The sequence below is a fragment of the Saccostrea cucullata genome, unplaced genomic scaffold, assembly GCF_032062105.1.
Source record: "Saccostrea cucullata isolate Sc308-1 unplaced genomic scaffold, CSIRO_AGI_Scuc_v1 ctg2659, whole genome shotgun sequence".
In the NCBI taxonomy this organism is placed as follows: domain Eukaryota; kingdom Metazoa; phylum Mollusca; class Bivalvia; order Ostreida; family Ostreidae; genus Saccostrea; species Saccostrea cuccullata.
Window position 1 is genome coordinate 46,870 of NW_026935214.1, and position 17,069 is coordinate 63,938.

Consider the following 17,069-nt stretch of genomic DNA (forward strand, 5'->3'; position numbering starts at 1 on the left):
CAATCTCAGCACCCTTGCTCATAATGCTAAAATTAAATCCTCGCTAAAAATTCCATTTATACAGTATGAATTCCACATCATATAATTCAATACTATGGAGAGTATATTGGTAAGCTGTAACAAGGACAAAATGTGTATTTTTTATTTCTCGAAGAAATTTCACAAAACGATATTTTGCAGTTCGGGATATTGTTATACAGTAACAAAAACAAATAGTCCGGAAAAAGGACAACTTGTTCTTTTGTAAATAAACTTCTGATATTAAAAATCGTTATATGAAAAATTCACATTAAAAAGAGATTTGAACACACAGATTTGTATATAAAGATAATTAACTGTCTCAGTGATTTGCCATGATATCACATTTAACGAGACAGTATGTTAATAGCAGTTTCATTTTACAGGCTTCCTATTAAAAAGTTAAAAAATATCATGTTTCCCTTTGAACTTCACGATGTTTATTTAATTTTTGTTACATTCGGATATCAGAATTATCTTTCTGTCTTTTTTCCACTTTCTTTCCGTTTTGATTTATACACTGCGTTTTATTTCTTGTTTTTCACTTCCTTCTGTTATCTTCGATTTTAATTAACTGTGTTTGGTTTCTGTAAAAGTATGTGTATTTTCGCAACAATGGGAATATTTTAAAAGCTTTCAGGTATTGTAAAGGTAAATTTATAAATATTATAGGAAAGTTTAAAAAAGATTTAACAATGGACATTGATAAACTATATTGTTTGTATATGTTGTCTAAAATTGGTGTCATATATGAACATGCAATTTCTGTAGCAAGTGTTTAACGTGAAGCATTAAATTCTTGCCTTGTCGAATTGAATTTGTGCAACTTTTATTTATGGTAAATGAAACTATTCCTGGATATCACACATGCTTTTGTTAGTCCTCTACCGGAGAAATTGGAGGAGATTAAAGATTTCCTTCGCCTCTGTCCGTCTGACTGTCTGTCCCTCTGTAATTCGGTCTGCGTATGTCTGCCCCGCATGGTTTTCCGCACTTTATATTTATCAAATACTTCTTATCAATAAAATCTTAGATAGGCAAATTTGTACTGTGTGTTTCCCGCAGAGAAAAGTATCTAAAATTTTGTTTGTTTTCCCATGACTCTCTTAAACAATTTTTTTTTATCACAAGTTAACTTGATTAAATGCATTTGTGTATCATCGTAGGTATAGAAAAAACATGTGCGACTTTGTTCCCTGTAAATACCTCTAATCATGTAAAGTTCACCCTGATTTGGTTACTCATTCCGAATAAAACAAGAAATTGAAAATTCTTCCTTTAGCTGTTTGATATATGTGTTGCAATTTCAAAGACTAGATGCTGTCATGAGACAGTAATACCCGCACTATGGTGTTTGCCTCTAAATACACACTCCTTCATATTGGACTTTCCAAGGAAGAAGTCAAAATAATTCTATATTCGTCAAATTGAACATAAAATTTTCAGGTGACCATATGATCTATGAGCCTCACATATGTATTTTGAATACTTAATTCATTACCAGTCTGAAATAACAGAATTTAATTAATGATTGAAGTAAATTACTTAATTAGATTCAGATAAATATTTTGCCCATAATTTGGAACTTTTTAAATTTACTTTCTCAACGACATATTATTTTAGTACAAAGCGTTTTTGATGAATTTATCAAAATGTGCAAACTGATTTAGTACTTGGTCGGGAAAAAACCCCATTGAAAATACAACCCGATTATGATGCCTATCTCTCTCTCCCCCCCCCCCCCCCACACACACACACACACACACTCTCTCTCACTCTCACATTTTTTAAAAATAGACCTAGATGGCAAAGTTATGTTAAAACATAGTTTATTATGATAGTTTGAAATTTGTTCTTGTACTAAACAGTTTTACGTGTGAACATCTTATTTTCTACATTCACATTGGGTTTGCGTCACCCATTATCATATTTATAGATATCACCTCTCGGCACACCTCGGCCGATTCATACTGGCAACGGAATCAGCAAAGGTTTGTCGAATGAGATTATTTAGCACATGTATGCTGACGATGCAGTGTGGTCAGTTAAAATCATTTGTGTTTTAATTGGATTATATGGATTACATTTCATGAATTCGTTGTCACGACCTATGACATTCGGTTAGTACAAGATTTAGTATAGATTGCATAAAAATAAATAAATGCAAATGGTTAGGTTGAAGTTCAAAAACGGTCAAAGATCATCGCATGCCACAGTCGACAAATTTCACATTGTCAAGTTATCTCCCGTTGCGGACATTCAGTATATACAGGCGCAGATCCAGAATTTTTTTTCAGAAAGGGGGGGGGTGTCACACCTCAGTCAAAAAAATCAGCCCAAGATTTCCTGAGAAGCAAATAAAAAATAATAATAAAAACAATGATGGTGGAGTCCCTGTTTTCTAAGGGGGAGGATGTCCAAAGTCATTTTTATTCTCTACAGTACATAGTCTTATTTAAATAACTGCTAATTCCAGGGGGGGGGGGGGTGTCTGATCTCCCTAGCCACTGACTCCCTGTCCCTGAAATGACAATTGATCTTATGACTCCATAATAGTAGAAAATTTTTTCATTTGACTATATATACATATTTTGTTTCCTATGTTTATGTATGTTTGTCTGTCCACAAAAACTTTAACCTTGCCCATTAGTTTTAAGTGGATTGGGCTATACACATGGCTTCAATATTTCATAGGTAAATTTCTTTTGGCAAAACCTTTTAATGGGTACCACCAATTTTGACCTCTTGATCTCTTGACCTTGGAGTTTGACCCACTTTTACAAGAAAAATACCTTAAACTTGGCCTAAGTTTTGAACAGGTGGTGCTAGGACTTTCATGCTCTAACATGTGTAATCATTGTGAACTTTCAACAGGTATAATTATTTTTGACCTAGACCTTAGAGTTGAACCCAATTTAACTTTAACCTTGGCAATAACTTTTGAACAGGTGAGGAAGTTCTAGGGATTTCTCTCTTTTTTCACATGTGTATTCCTTGTGACAAGACTTTCCCTTTGATACCAACAATTTTGACCCTTTGACCTTGACCTTGGAGTTTGACTTACATTTGAGAAACTTCAACCTTTGCAAAAAGCTGCCATAACAGTTGCTGTCACAACAAACAAACAAATTACTAAAAAAACTCAGTATACATGTACATATTTTATATTCAACAGATATACATCTGGTCATATCTCTAGTTCTCCCTTGAATGAGACATGGTGATATAAATTTTTAAAAATGATTATGATAAGAGTTGAAAAGGTTGTGCATATTAAAATATACTAAGCTCTGCGGATGAATTAGATATACCAGATTAGATATACCAGTTTAGCTTAATTTTGCTACCCAAAGCACCTTGATTAACTATTTATAAGCATACTGTTTTCTGAAATGTACTGATTTCTGTTGTCCATCTGTTTGTCTGCAAACTTTTCACATTAACTTCTTAAGAACCACTGGGCCAATTTCAACCAATTTACATTTAAATATGCAGGGGACTTTTTCCAACATAAATCTTCTTCTCAAGAACAGCAAAGACATTTATTGTCCCCCATTTTCGCTAAGGTAGGGTACATTAAATCTCATTTGTTTATCAATCTGCCCATCTGTCACAATAAATTTAACCTTGCAATTGGTCATCATGGTCATATATTTTGAATGAGAAGAGACAGGACTTTTATATTAAACATGTGTATTAGTATTAAATGGGACAATACCATTCTAAATACACTATGATTTTTATTACCCATGACCTTGAAGTTTGACCTAATTTCATAAACAAATTAATTGCTTTGAATTAATCATTTTGAAAGATAAATGAAAGGGCATTCATATTACCTGTGATAAGACCTTTCCAAATGTATCATGACTTTTTGACTCTGTGACCTTGACCTTGAAATTTAACTTAGTTTTCATTAATGTTGTATTTCCTTTTCATTGAGAAGAGATTCGAATTTCACATTTCAAGTGAACATTACCCATAACAAGATGTTTCCCAACATGCTATGATTTTTTACCCCTTGACCTTGATGTTTTAACAAAATTTCAAAAGAGTGAACTCTCCCAAAAGAGGATAAGACCACTGTTTAAAACGAAAAAGGAGTTTAGGGAAGACTGGGCTTTTTCCATAAAAAAACGTCATTTTTCGACCCTCATTTGACCCCCCGGGCAAAATCAAAATTCCAAAACCTAACTGCACATCTACATGACCCCACCAACCATCTCCCAAAAGATGATTAGGCTGCTGAATAAAATGTAAGAGGAGTTCAGGGAGGATGGGGCTTTTAGCATAAAAAACGTTATTTTTCGACCCCCATTTGACCCCCTGGGGCAAAATCAAAATTCATAAACCTTACTACACATCTGCATGACCCCACCAACCATCTCCCAAAAGATGATTAGGCTGCTGAGTAAAATGTAAGAGGAGTTCAGGGAAGAAGGGTCTTTTTGCATTAAAAAAGTCATTTTTCGACACCCATTTGACCCCCCAGGGCAAAATCAAAATTCCGAAACCTTACTGCACATCTACATGACACCACCAACCATCTCCCAAAAGATGATTAGGCTCCTGAGTAAAATGTAAGAGGATTTCAGGGAAGACAGGGCTTTTGGCATAAAAAATATCATTTTTCGACCCCCATTTGACCCCCCGGGGCAAAATCAAAATTCCAAAACCTTACTGCACATCTACATGACCCCACCAACCATCTTCCAAAAGATGATTAGGCTGCTGAATAAAATGTAAGAGTAGTTCAGGGAAGACGGAGCTTTTTGCTTAAAAAACGTCATTTTTCGACCCCCATTTGACCCCCTGGGGCAAAATCAAAATTCCGAAAGCTTACTGCACATCTACATGACCCCACCAACCATCTCCCAAAAGCTGGTTAGGCTGCTGAGTAAAATGTAGAAGGAGTTCAGGGAAGACGGGGCTTTTTGCATAAAAAACGTCATTTTTCGACCACCAAATGACCCCCCGGGGCAAAAACAAAATTCCAAAACCTTACTGCACATCTGCATGACCCCAACAACCATCTCCCAAAAGATGATTAAGCTACTGTGTAAAATGTAGGAGGAGTTCAGGGAAGAAAAGTGTGACAGACGGACGGACGGACGGACGGACGGACATGAGTAACAGCAATATACCCGAACTTTCTTTAGAAAGTGCGGGTATAATAAGATTTATTTTCTTTCTGCACGTTATCGGATCACGCAATTCCTTCAGGTGACTAAACAATTGTTTAAAAGCATAGACAACCGTACACAATTTTTAAGCGGTTAGCTTCGCTAACCGCTTTATGGCATGTGTCCGATTTTTATCGACACCGGAAACTTCCATAAGGCGCTACCTATCGACAACGGAAACTTCAACAAAGCCTCTACCTAGTATCTATGATTTGTTTCTAACACATATAACATATGTTAAATAAAATCAGGACTATCAAAACAACATAATCTTTCGGTTTTTTAATTTTTTTCTGATTTTGTTTGTCAATGAAATAAATTTATAATTGTTGTATTAAAAAAAAATTATGTATAGGAGCATTTGGTGTCGAGATTAAATTTCCGTGACATCAGCTGATGGCGATTGGTTCGAAGTCAGCATGAAGTTTAGCAGATAACATTATCAACGCGTTAGATTTAAACTTTATGAAGAAATGTATATCGAGAAATATCATATTTGAACCCAATGCTACACGAAAAGAAGTAGGCATTTCCGATTTATGTGTTAAATTGAAGCCTGAATCGAACAGGTGGTCAAAATGGCGTTTGACACCTTGTGTATTTATATATAGAGGGGGTAGAATGTTTCGATATTTGGCTAATTTAGAGATTGATAAAAATTCAGGTGCCTGTGATTAATTATAAGGCACCCCTCATGAACAATAAATATTTGACCGAATTATGCTACTTGGCACAGGGAGGACGGGTTAATTACTGGCTAAAGGGGTTGAAGGTTATTACCGACTGCAAAACATCGGAGAATCTCTCGATCGAGTTTCATTTTCCAAAATATTAAGGCATCCCTTTAATTAACTTAACTAATACTAGTACACGAAGAAAGCCTTTATATAAAAATACTGAATACATCTGTAAATTGTACAGTTATGGATTACTTCCATAATGAAACGTTTGTTTTCTTTTCCTTTTTTTCTCAATTGAGATTACTTAAAAGATGATAAAAGCTTTATTTCCAGGGATAAATTCTGTACTCAGTCTAATTATTACAAACGATTTTAAACGATCACATTTTTATTAAAAAAAAAATAATGGGAGCCTGAAAATACTAAAATTAATTTTAAAAATTGGAGAAAAAAATTTAATCGGCATTCGATCCTTCTCTAAAAATCAGCCGATATAAAATATGCACAGAAAAAAGAGGCTTGAAAAATCTTGACGATAAGCACAAATTGAAAATTATATCTAATGAATGATTATTTTTGAAAGTTTGCTAAATTCCTATGCAAGGTATAAGTTGTAAAAATACTTTTTTAATTTGAATTTGTCAAATTTGTTAATTATCATTTTGAGCCTTTGAGAAGAAATAAAAATTAAAAAACAGATGCTTACAGACATATTGATAGAAATTCGCATACTTGTTTTTAGTAAAAAAAAAAAAAAACAACAATGTATTGCTTATGCGACATATTGAAGAAAGTGACAATGATACCTAGATAATTCTTGCAATGGACAATTAAATTGTTTGTTATACACTGACTTTTAGTGAACCTTTGAATTTTTAAAATACTAGTATTGATGGATTAAACAACAACTTTTTTTCCTTTTCACACGGTTTTTTTTTTCATGAAAATTATTTGCCAAATACTCGGTATATGTTCGTTTATACATATCGTGCAAGACTCTTTTTTAAATAATTGTTATATACCATTTACTTATTCGAACATTTAATTGTATGAAAAGTCAATAATGTACATTTCTTAAAACTTTATTATCTTGTTTACTTGTCTTTCTTCCTGTGACAGAAATAGTTCATAATATTAATAAACAGATGTACTCAGTATCTGTATCAAAATACAGAATGAACAGTGATCGGTCTCAAAAGAAAAACGGATCCTTGAAAGTTCCGGTGCCTAGGAGAAGTAAGCATCCCCAATGACAGGTCACACCTGCTGACCCGCAGTGAGCCTACGAAACTGAAGCTCTGAAATTAATTAATTCTCTGCTCGTCCATCCGTTTTTCTCAGACTAGCCAGCTAAAGATCTATGTACAGTACTCCAAAATCAATTAATCTAAAGAATTTGAATTATCATTTTATTTTCTTTTTGAGTTGTTTGCTATAGTAGCCTTTACAGTTACCTAATTTCAGAATCAATAGAGCATGAAAGCCAATTAAATTTGCAACATCAACATAATTTGTTTTTCGTTCTGAGCACTTTTGGACGCCACCAATGGAGACAATTAGGGAGAAATTTTTGAAATTGAACTTCCTGTCTTTCAAACTGAAAATCTCAGGTTGATATTTTGAAACAAACATTTGTGACATCAGCCTGGGATGTTATTGGTTATACCATTTAGTTAAGTACTACAAAATTCAGTGTGTCTGCTTCTTCGCTGATGACACTGGAAAAAGATATGCATGCCTACTTTAATATCATCATTCAATGCATTTTTTGTTATTGTACACTGTACATATTCGATGAAAGCATGCTAACCGCTTTTCAGTACTTTCAGTACTTTGATTTTACATTGCTCTAACACTTGAACATTTAAAACTTTAATTTTCAATCATACATTATACATGTAAGTAAACGTAATAACAATTCACTGTGATTTACAAGTACTGCCTAAATTTCAAATCATACATGTGTTTTCTGGCATCCTAGCTACTTCCTCATATATATTACGTAAAACCCCTAAATGTTCAACAATATTTACTCAAGCATTTTTTTTTATTTTAAAAGGCTTCCCAAAAATACGCGTTTGCAATTAGTTTTTGTGAAATAATTATTTATACAGAGAAAATTGACACAAAACTCAATATAGAATTTATACTTATTTATTGTGGCGTATATTGGCCGTGGCACAATACAAAATTGTGGGATGCCATTCCAATTGGGCAAACCCACCAAATTCAAAGATCAACAATGTGTGTTTCTTTTTTCTAACCATCCCGGGTTAACCGCGGAGGGTCAGCACACATACAAATTGTTCAAATCAATCAATCAATCAATCAATCAATCAAATCAATCAAATCAATCAATCAATATGTCATATCTCAAATTCCAATATCAAGCATATCAACTTATTTTATCAAATCTTGCATATCAAATATCATTAATATCTCAAACTTTATAGATCAAACATCTCAAACTTCAAATATCAACATTTTTCATATTTCAAACCTGTACGATGTAGTACAGTTCTAAAGTATATATTACTGTCACCAAGAGTAAGCTTATTAGCTTAGTTTACACTAGCATTAGCATTTCAACAAGGTGACAGTTTATTACAAGTTTCACACAAACGTTCAGTTGTCAGTTGACTTGGTGTGCGCAGACGCTTCACACTAATGACTTCTCCTTGAAAAAGTGCCACGACGGTTTCTTTTAGTTCAAAATAACAATCCTATGATCGACTATATGCTACCGATTCGATTTTATAAACGATAGAAAGTTTTACAATTTGGCAACACTATTCGGTACGCATATTGCACAGAGACAGTTTAATGCATGTTTAGCACAATCCTAAAAGCTGGCAATGGACTTGATGTAGGCATCATGTGGTATATTCTTCACTTTAACTTTTCCTTAGACAGCACCGGGATATTTTTTCTATGGGTATAAGGTATTCATCTCGGATGTGCAGATCAAAGCTGTTTCACTACAAAATAAAGCAAAAAACCAGCAGCAGAACCTCATTCTTTACTTAGCGAAAAAGGGAACATTCTAAAAAAGGTAGTGGGAGGGCGGGTTTTTAAAGTTACAAAACAACATTTCATGTATTTTATTGCAATCAATTGTTATGCGTCTTTACCTTCGAAAGGTTCAGCAATCTCCCATGCAGAGTTGTCGTTCGTTCCTCTCTCAGACACCTCTGCAATGGGCTCACGTCAAGATTTTTGACATAACATATAAAACGTGATATTTGCAGGATTATTTCAAATTAAATTAATAGTTCTGGATTTATTTAGTAAATATCTATCTCGAAACTCAGACATAAGCATAGAAATTGAAATATAATGAATTAAAACAAACGCACTATTTCTCGTGTTTATCACTGTGATATACGCGAGCCAACGACAGAGGTGAATGTATGAGCCGATGGTAGAGAGTGAAGGTTCAGGAGAAAGGAATGTGAATAACAATCCCGACCTTTTATATACTACACTTGATGTGTCAACCGAACCCGACCCTTAAAAGCCAACGTTCAAATAACAAATACTTGGGACCTATAAACTAGGATATAGGTCCCTTCAAATATACTTTTCTCGTAAAATAAAGGCATCTATTTTGTATACACAAATAGATGCTAATTTGAATAATAATCAGTCTGTGTTTTTACTCACAGGTTTACATGTCTAACAGGGGGTTGAAATTACAGTATTAACTGTGTTGACCTAAATGCAGTTGACTTAAAATTTTCTCCATCATAATTTTAAAATTTACTCAAATAACCCTTAATTGGTTCTCTTTGAATTAGAAGCTGTCAAGCGCTCAGCCCTGGAGAGGCATTTATATGAAGACGTTAAGATGTAAAACTATGCCTACTGTCAATTAACTTCCTGGTTTAAAACTTGACAAAAACTGAAATCTGCCGACGAGATGTATGCATTCTAGGGTAAGATTAACATGCATTTGTTTAAATAATGCTGTAGTTTTAATGTTGTAAATTTCAGATTAAAAAAAATAATACAGTTTATCGACTTTAGAATCGTATTCTTTTCCCAGACATGCATTGCTATATACGAGACTTTTAAACTGACCTTTAAAATATTCATATTTTTTATTCAATGCAAGCGTTAAACTGTTTACATAAAGTCACTGTTCAAGTTAAAGCTTTTATCTGTGTTTTACATGTGTGTTAATGACAATGGAAAAACAGAAAATATAAAGATAGACTCCATATTGTGTAAAATTAAAATTACTGTGGTAAGACTATACCGGGTATATTTACTAACTATTTGGTAGATTATATGTTGTTTACGTCTAGTTTACATGTAACAGTTTCCAAATTATACGGAACGACACCAATTATTGGTGAAGGATTCAGATTTACACTTTAACTACCCTGAACCAGTGAGCCAAAAAGATTCATTTAAGGTCTAATCTAAAAGATTTCGACTTTTTCACCAAACAGCCAAGATCACCCCCTCCCATAGTATAAGGTTTAAAGAAGAGCTGCTAACAGGAAACAAACGAACACTAGCCTCCCAATCACAAAGCGAACTAGCTGCAGAACTGTAGCTCTCTGCTTGAGAAAATTCGGTCAATAAAGCAGAGAGCTACAGATACAGAAGCGTTGTAAAAATCTTCGATTTTTTTTTTCTTACTCTGGGTATTATTTCTCGAATTTATACTTTACCAACCTTAAAAATTGTATTCAATAATAAGTCATACATTTAACTCCAATTCCCGAAAATTAACTTACCTTAAAAAGCTATTAAAAGGGTATTTGTTACAGGACGTCGAATTGGGATTCGTTTAATCCGACATTACAATACTATAAACGGGACTGTTTTGGACAGTTAAAAGGTAAAAAAAAGAATAAATAAATAAGAGTTAAATCGATGATTAATTATCGAATACCATTCTAAAAGCCAGAGAAAGCATAAACAACAAGGAATAATACTTTAAGTTAGCGACACGAACTCGGCAGCGTAAATCGAAGGTTTTTAGTTCCCTGCTTTAACTGTTCAAATTTTCTCAAGCAGAGAGCTACAGTTCTGCAGCAAAAAGTGAACCTCAAAACACTAAGAAACGATGACTTCTTAGGAATATCGAAGTTAAGGTTCTCTTAAAGACTTACGACTTAAGCAACTGTCTAAAGATAGCATCTCTTAGGACAGGTTATTGTTGTTTTATGCCGAGTAGTACATCATATATTTAGCCATATTTCCTTCGTGAACCTGCAAGGAACTTCCAACTTCCAAGGAAGAAATTATAATTTATTTGTTAGTGTTATGTTGATATTAAATAATAAATTGATATTTGTCATTTTTATGCCCCCGTAAACGAAGTCTTGGGGTATATAAATTTTGTCGTGTCCATCTGTCTGTCTGTCTCTCTGTCTTTCTGTTTATCTGTTTGTCCGAAAAAAACTTTAACCTTGTTCATATCTTTTGATTTAGTGGAGCTATGGAATTCATATTTCACATGTGTATTCTTTGTGACAAGATCTTTCTTTGGGTACCACCAAATTTGACCTTGACCTTGGAGTTTGACCCACTTTTAAACAAAAATTTTGAACTTTTACTTTGACCATACTTTGACCAAATCTTTTGAATAGTTAATACCAGGGCATTTATACTTATTTGTGTATTCTTTGTGAGTAGACTTTTTATTCGATACCAGCAACCTTGACCTTTTGACCAAGACCTTAGAGATTTCTGTACTTATTAAAAAACTTTAACCTTGGCTATAACTTTTAAGCAGAAAGAGGTAGGGCTTTCATACTTCACGTATGTAATTCGTGTGAGAAGTCGCTTCATTAAATACCAAGAACCTTGACCCTTTGACCTTGGAGTTTAACCTACTTTAAAAATACAACCTTGACCATAATTTTTAAGGATTAGTATTAGGGCTTTCATACTTAAAATATATAATCTTTGTGACAAGACCTCTCATTTGATACTAAAAACCTTGACCTTGACCTTAGAATTAGACCTTTACACATAAATTGCAAATTTTTACTTTGGCCCTAATTATTAAACTGTAGATACTAGGAATTTCATTTTTCAAATATCACTTCCTTTTAGCAAGACCTTTCATTGGAAACCAAGAATTTTGACCTTGACCTTGGAGAATTACGTACTTACAAAAAAAAACTTTAACCTTGGTCATAACTTTTGAACAGCAAGGGCTAGGACTTTCGTACTTCAAATGTGTAATTCTTGTGAGAAGACCTTTTAATGGATATAAACAACTTTGACCTTGACCTTGGCGTTTGACCTTATTTTTACAAATTTTTACCTTGGCCATAACTTTTGAACAGTAATGGCCAGCGCTTTTATACTTACCATATGTAATCTTTGAGACAAGGCCTGTTTCTTTAGAAACCTACAACCTTGACCCTTTGACCTTGACCCAGAGTTTGTCCTTCCTTTAAAAATGTTAACCTTGATCATAACCCTTGAACAGGTGGTGCTTGGGTTTTTTTTATTTCACATATGTTTTTCTTCTGAAAAGGCCTTACTTAAGGTACCAACATATTTGATCAGCATTAGAGAAAGCTAAACCTTCGCTATGTTGCCATACGGGGGCATCAGTGTTTCACAAACACATTTTTATAAATTTAATTATAATTTTTGTAGAATGAAGAGAATGATACTCAGTGTTATCTACGTCCTCATGTATGCAACGTGTACTTGTGCATATCGTAAGGAAAATATCAAATTATCTAAGTTTTGCTTATAACTGCTAAAATATACTTTCTTGATTTTTTCTTGATTTTATGTTCAAAACATCTTCAATAATACCCTAGTTACTGCAATAGAGAAAATACTTTTTTTTTAAAATCTACCTTAAATCTAAGATGTGACATAACTATAGCATAGATAATATTAAATGACCATTCTGGTGCATGTATCACTACGAGCAATTTTTGATTAAAAAAAACGGTGATTAAACTTATAAAATTAAAAAAAATGAAATCAAATTGGGAGAAAGAGTATGTTATAACTACACGTTAAAAATACACACATATACCTTCATATACATCTATATGTCATATAGAAATTATTGCATAAAATATATATGAAAAACTACATGCTTATATATTAAATAAATGAAAATGGAAAGATTTATTGTTTTTTAATAGAAAATTTAGCATTAGGGAAACCTGGCTGGCAGATGAAAAATTATTCAGATTCCCTGCCGTGGGGAGCAGACAAGGCTGTGGATGGGAAGTATACTGACCGTGGAGCAACAGGTGACCAGTGTACAATATCAGCAAACAGACAACAGACAGCAGAATGGAGAGTGGATCTAGAAAGTGTTGTCAGCATCAGTTACATCAACATCTTCTACAGGACGGATAATAATCCTGGTATGTGTGAAATTAGATGGGTGCTCATATCAAAAAAAGAAATGCTATAGTATTGGCTCAAAAAGATTCAAGGATATATGATACTGAATTTGTACCTTTAAATGCAGGTTCGTACGCTTTTCGATTTGCTGGATTTTACCTATATGTTTCCAACACGACGTCAAAAGAGAACGGAATACTCTGTTTCCATGAATTACAGACTGTTAGCGGTACACCTCTACAAGATCAAAGGATCAACTGTTTCGTGTATGGACAATATGTTATATACTACAACGAACGTCTTAGCGGTGTGGTCTATCCTTCCTACTACTCTCAGTTTGCATTCAATGAACTTTGTGAAGTGGAGGTGTATGGTAAGGTGTAATAGTCAGAGAAACAGATTGTAATTTACATTCTACATGATGTATGCGAATTTTCCTGGACGATATGTTGCTTTCTCTGATTCTTTGGTAATTAGATATGGACAAGCTACAAATTAAATGAAATACGAAGTAGTTACTTATCATATGTATTTCTTATATTTCTTATATAGGTTGTACAACTCCTGGATATTATGGTGGATATTGTAATCAAACATGTCCAGTCAATTGTCAGGGACAGCAGTGTGACGCAATAACTGGAAACTGTGTGAAAGGTTGTCTTTCAGGGTATCAAGGGCTGCACTGTAGTTATTGTAAGTTACATAAAATGTTATAAAGCGTTTCGTTTCTTTGTATAATATCTTCACTTTATGTTATCAATACTTTCAAAAATTAATCGTCATAAAAAACATAGAACTATATTAAAGGACAATTGAACTCTCTGTCATTTTGTTTACAAGTGAATTTAGCCTTTGGGAGACCTGCCTGGCAGCAACACAATTGGCCAAATAAACCTGTAGCATGGGGAGCAGGGAAAGCAGTGGACGGGAGATATTCTGACCGTGGAGCTGATGGAGAACAGTGTACAATATCAGGCGCTCAAAAAACAACAGCAGAGTGGAGAGTTGATCTACAGAAAATCGTCAGCATTAGTCACATCCATATCTATTATAGGACTAATAATGTTGCAAGTATGAAATTAATTTTTATCAAATGTGTTTCAGGAATTTTTCTGTAATTATTATCTATATGTGGCCGCTTTATTAAACTTTGAATAGGAAATCTAATGAATCCTTTTTAGCTCAGATTTATTATACAATGTATACAAAATAATTAAGGTTCAAAGATTGTTAAAATTGAAATTATTTGACGTTTTTACCAAGTAAATTTTTACTACTGATTGCGACGTACTGATTATTTTCACTTTAACAGGCACTTGATTTATTAAGGAGAGGGCTTAAATAGGCTTTTCCTGTTGCCCAGTCCCATTCATTTATATATGTTAATCAAATTTTGTATAAATTAAATGACCTTAACCGGAATGTTGACTGACGTTTCATACCATGTTTTGATAACTCCATCTACGATGCAAACATGGGGGTAAATTCAATTTGTTACTCCTGACAGATTAATTTTCATTAGTACATGTATCAGCGTGGAATGACGACCTGTTTCGTACTTGTTATCTTGCATTACCTTTGTTTTGTATATTTTAATTGCAGTTGCATGCATATGTTTATATTACTTATGTTTTTTGCATATAAAGTGAATGGAAATGTATGCATTCAAAACATCATAACAAGGACAGGGTGCCAAAAGGTTAAAAGTGCATTTTAGTTTTACTTCACAATTGTTGAACGCTGAGAAAGTGAAAAAAAAAATAAGCAAAAAAAAATCACGCTCATATTGACCAGAAATTTTAACGTTTCCTGTTTCCATATACATGTACTGTAGCTAGCTTACACGAAGGATAATACATATGTTTTTAAATATAAATAACATTTGCAGTTAAGGTAGAGTTATAAAATGTAAATATAAGCAATGAATCATTACTATTAAAACATATAGTCTTATAACTGCAACGGTGTGTGCAAACAAATTTTGACGCTGACGCGCGTTGCTCAATTTGTTTGCACACACCGTTGCAGTTTTGAAAGTAAATCTTTCAAAAAGTAATGATTCATTGCTTAATTGTGTTTGTTTGTATATTGCACTGATCACTGCAACTGTTGTAAGTTTCTTTGGCATCTTACTTTCCCGCTTTAGAAATAAACAGTCATTTTTTCTCGCTACCAAGTGCTATACAGCGTTTATCCGTCAACACCATTGACAATTACAAAGACCCATCGAATATGGAATGCAGTTTTATGACGAATCGTGTTTAGATTCGCGGTTAATATGTTGTCAATTTAAACAATGGTTGTCTGAGCTTAAACACAGTTTAATATTTCAATATTGATAAACAATTTTCGATATTCAAATTTGAAAAGTCATCACAATCTCGAAGCATTCCCTTATACCTCTTCAGTTATGCATGGAAATATTTCAATTGTTTCATATTGATCGTTTTATGTTACAGGAAATCAATTATCAGGCGGATTTTTCATGAATAAAATAAGAAATTTGAAAACTTAAACATCAACACATTTATTTTCCTAGGTCCTGGAGCATACTACAACCGACTTGCTGGATTTTATGTCTACATTTCAAACAATACCAATAAAGACAGTGGTCGTCTCTGTTTTCATGAAATGCAACAAGAAAGTGGTGCACCAACAGAGAACCAGACAATCAGCTGTCCTTATGACGGGCGATATGTTATATATTACAATGAACGGAAGCCGGGCGTGACGTATCCAAGTTACTATTCTCAATATGCATATAATGAATTGTGTGAATTGGAGGTGTACGGTGAGTTTAAATATTGCGGTACGTTTTACACGATAAACTATAATTGTATTAAACCTTTGTAACATTTTTTAGAGGGAGACATTTAATATTTTCATGGTACTAAACAGGATGCCCTGAATCTAAGTACTATGGCCAGTATTGTGTCCACTTTTGTCCAGAAAACTGCCTCGAGCAAAGATGTAATATTTCTTCAGGGAACTGTTTTGAGTGTAAACCCGGATTTAAAGGTCATCGCTGTAGTCAGAGTAAGTAATAGAAAACCTTTAAAACTACTCGTAAAAATGCCTAAAACACAATGTTCTTATTTCTAATGTATACGTATCAGAAGAAATTGCAGATTAAATTCATTTTAACGTTTACGGTAGTATTCTTCGTCAAATCATTTAAATGTCTTCAAATCTTTCCTAACAAACACTATTATAATATATGTCTTAATATTTTTTTTTACATTTTGTCTGGGATTTTATTCAATATAAAATTTATTTATTTTATTCGGAATTGAATTTTCGGGGGCAAAATAATGGGTATAAATGTGTGTTTGTAACTAAATTCGGAAATCCTTAAACCACCACCATAACTGTTGAAGGGTTGGTGTGAGCACTGTCATTGTTAACGTGTGTTTTAGTCACATACTTGGCGAAGTGGAAGAGCGTCTGCTCTAAAGTCGCGGAGTAAGGAGATGATCCTTACGACGCGGGTTCGAATCCCACTGTGGAACGTGGAGACCAGGGACCCCTTTTACCAAAGAACTTACGACTAATACCAATATTTTTTTATGTTAAGTCTATACCGGTAATTTTCTAATCTATATTATTTTATTGAAAATGATTTGAAGCTTCCTGAAAGGAATATAGATATATATTTTTACGCTGGTAATTTTAAACTGAATCATCAGTTTTGCAAAATTTTTAAATAGTTCAAGCTTTTGGACTTAGTCATATTTTTTCTTTTTTAAAACGGATCCCTGTCCTTCGGAAAAGACCGTAAATATATCTCCATATATTTTACCGTACAGTATAGACCGAGGTCCCGTGTCGAAGTAGGTACTGACACGAA

At 33.5% G+C, this 17,069-nt stretch overlaps 1 protein-coding gene across 1 annotated transcript; it reads left to right on the forward strand.

Moving 5' to 3' along the window:
• Window positions 1–602: 602 nt before the first annotated feature.
• Window positions 603–16,258, forward strand: LOC134242253 (uncharacterized; the record flags this gene model as incomplete). Its single annotated transcript, XM_062724338.1, has 8 exons — window positions 603–669; window positions 12,509–12,573; window positions 13,015–13,242; window positions 13,350–13,595; window positions 13,775–13,915; window positions 14,063–14,293; window positions 15,762–16,013; window positions 16,121–16,258. Coding segments are annotated over exons 2-8 (1,300 nt in total), but the record flags the coding sequence as incomplete, so codon positions are not given.
• Between the last annotated feature and the right edge of the window lie 811 nt (window positions 16,259–17,069).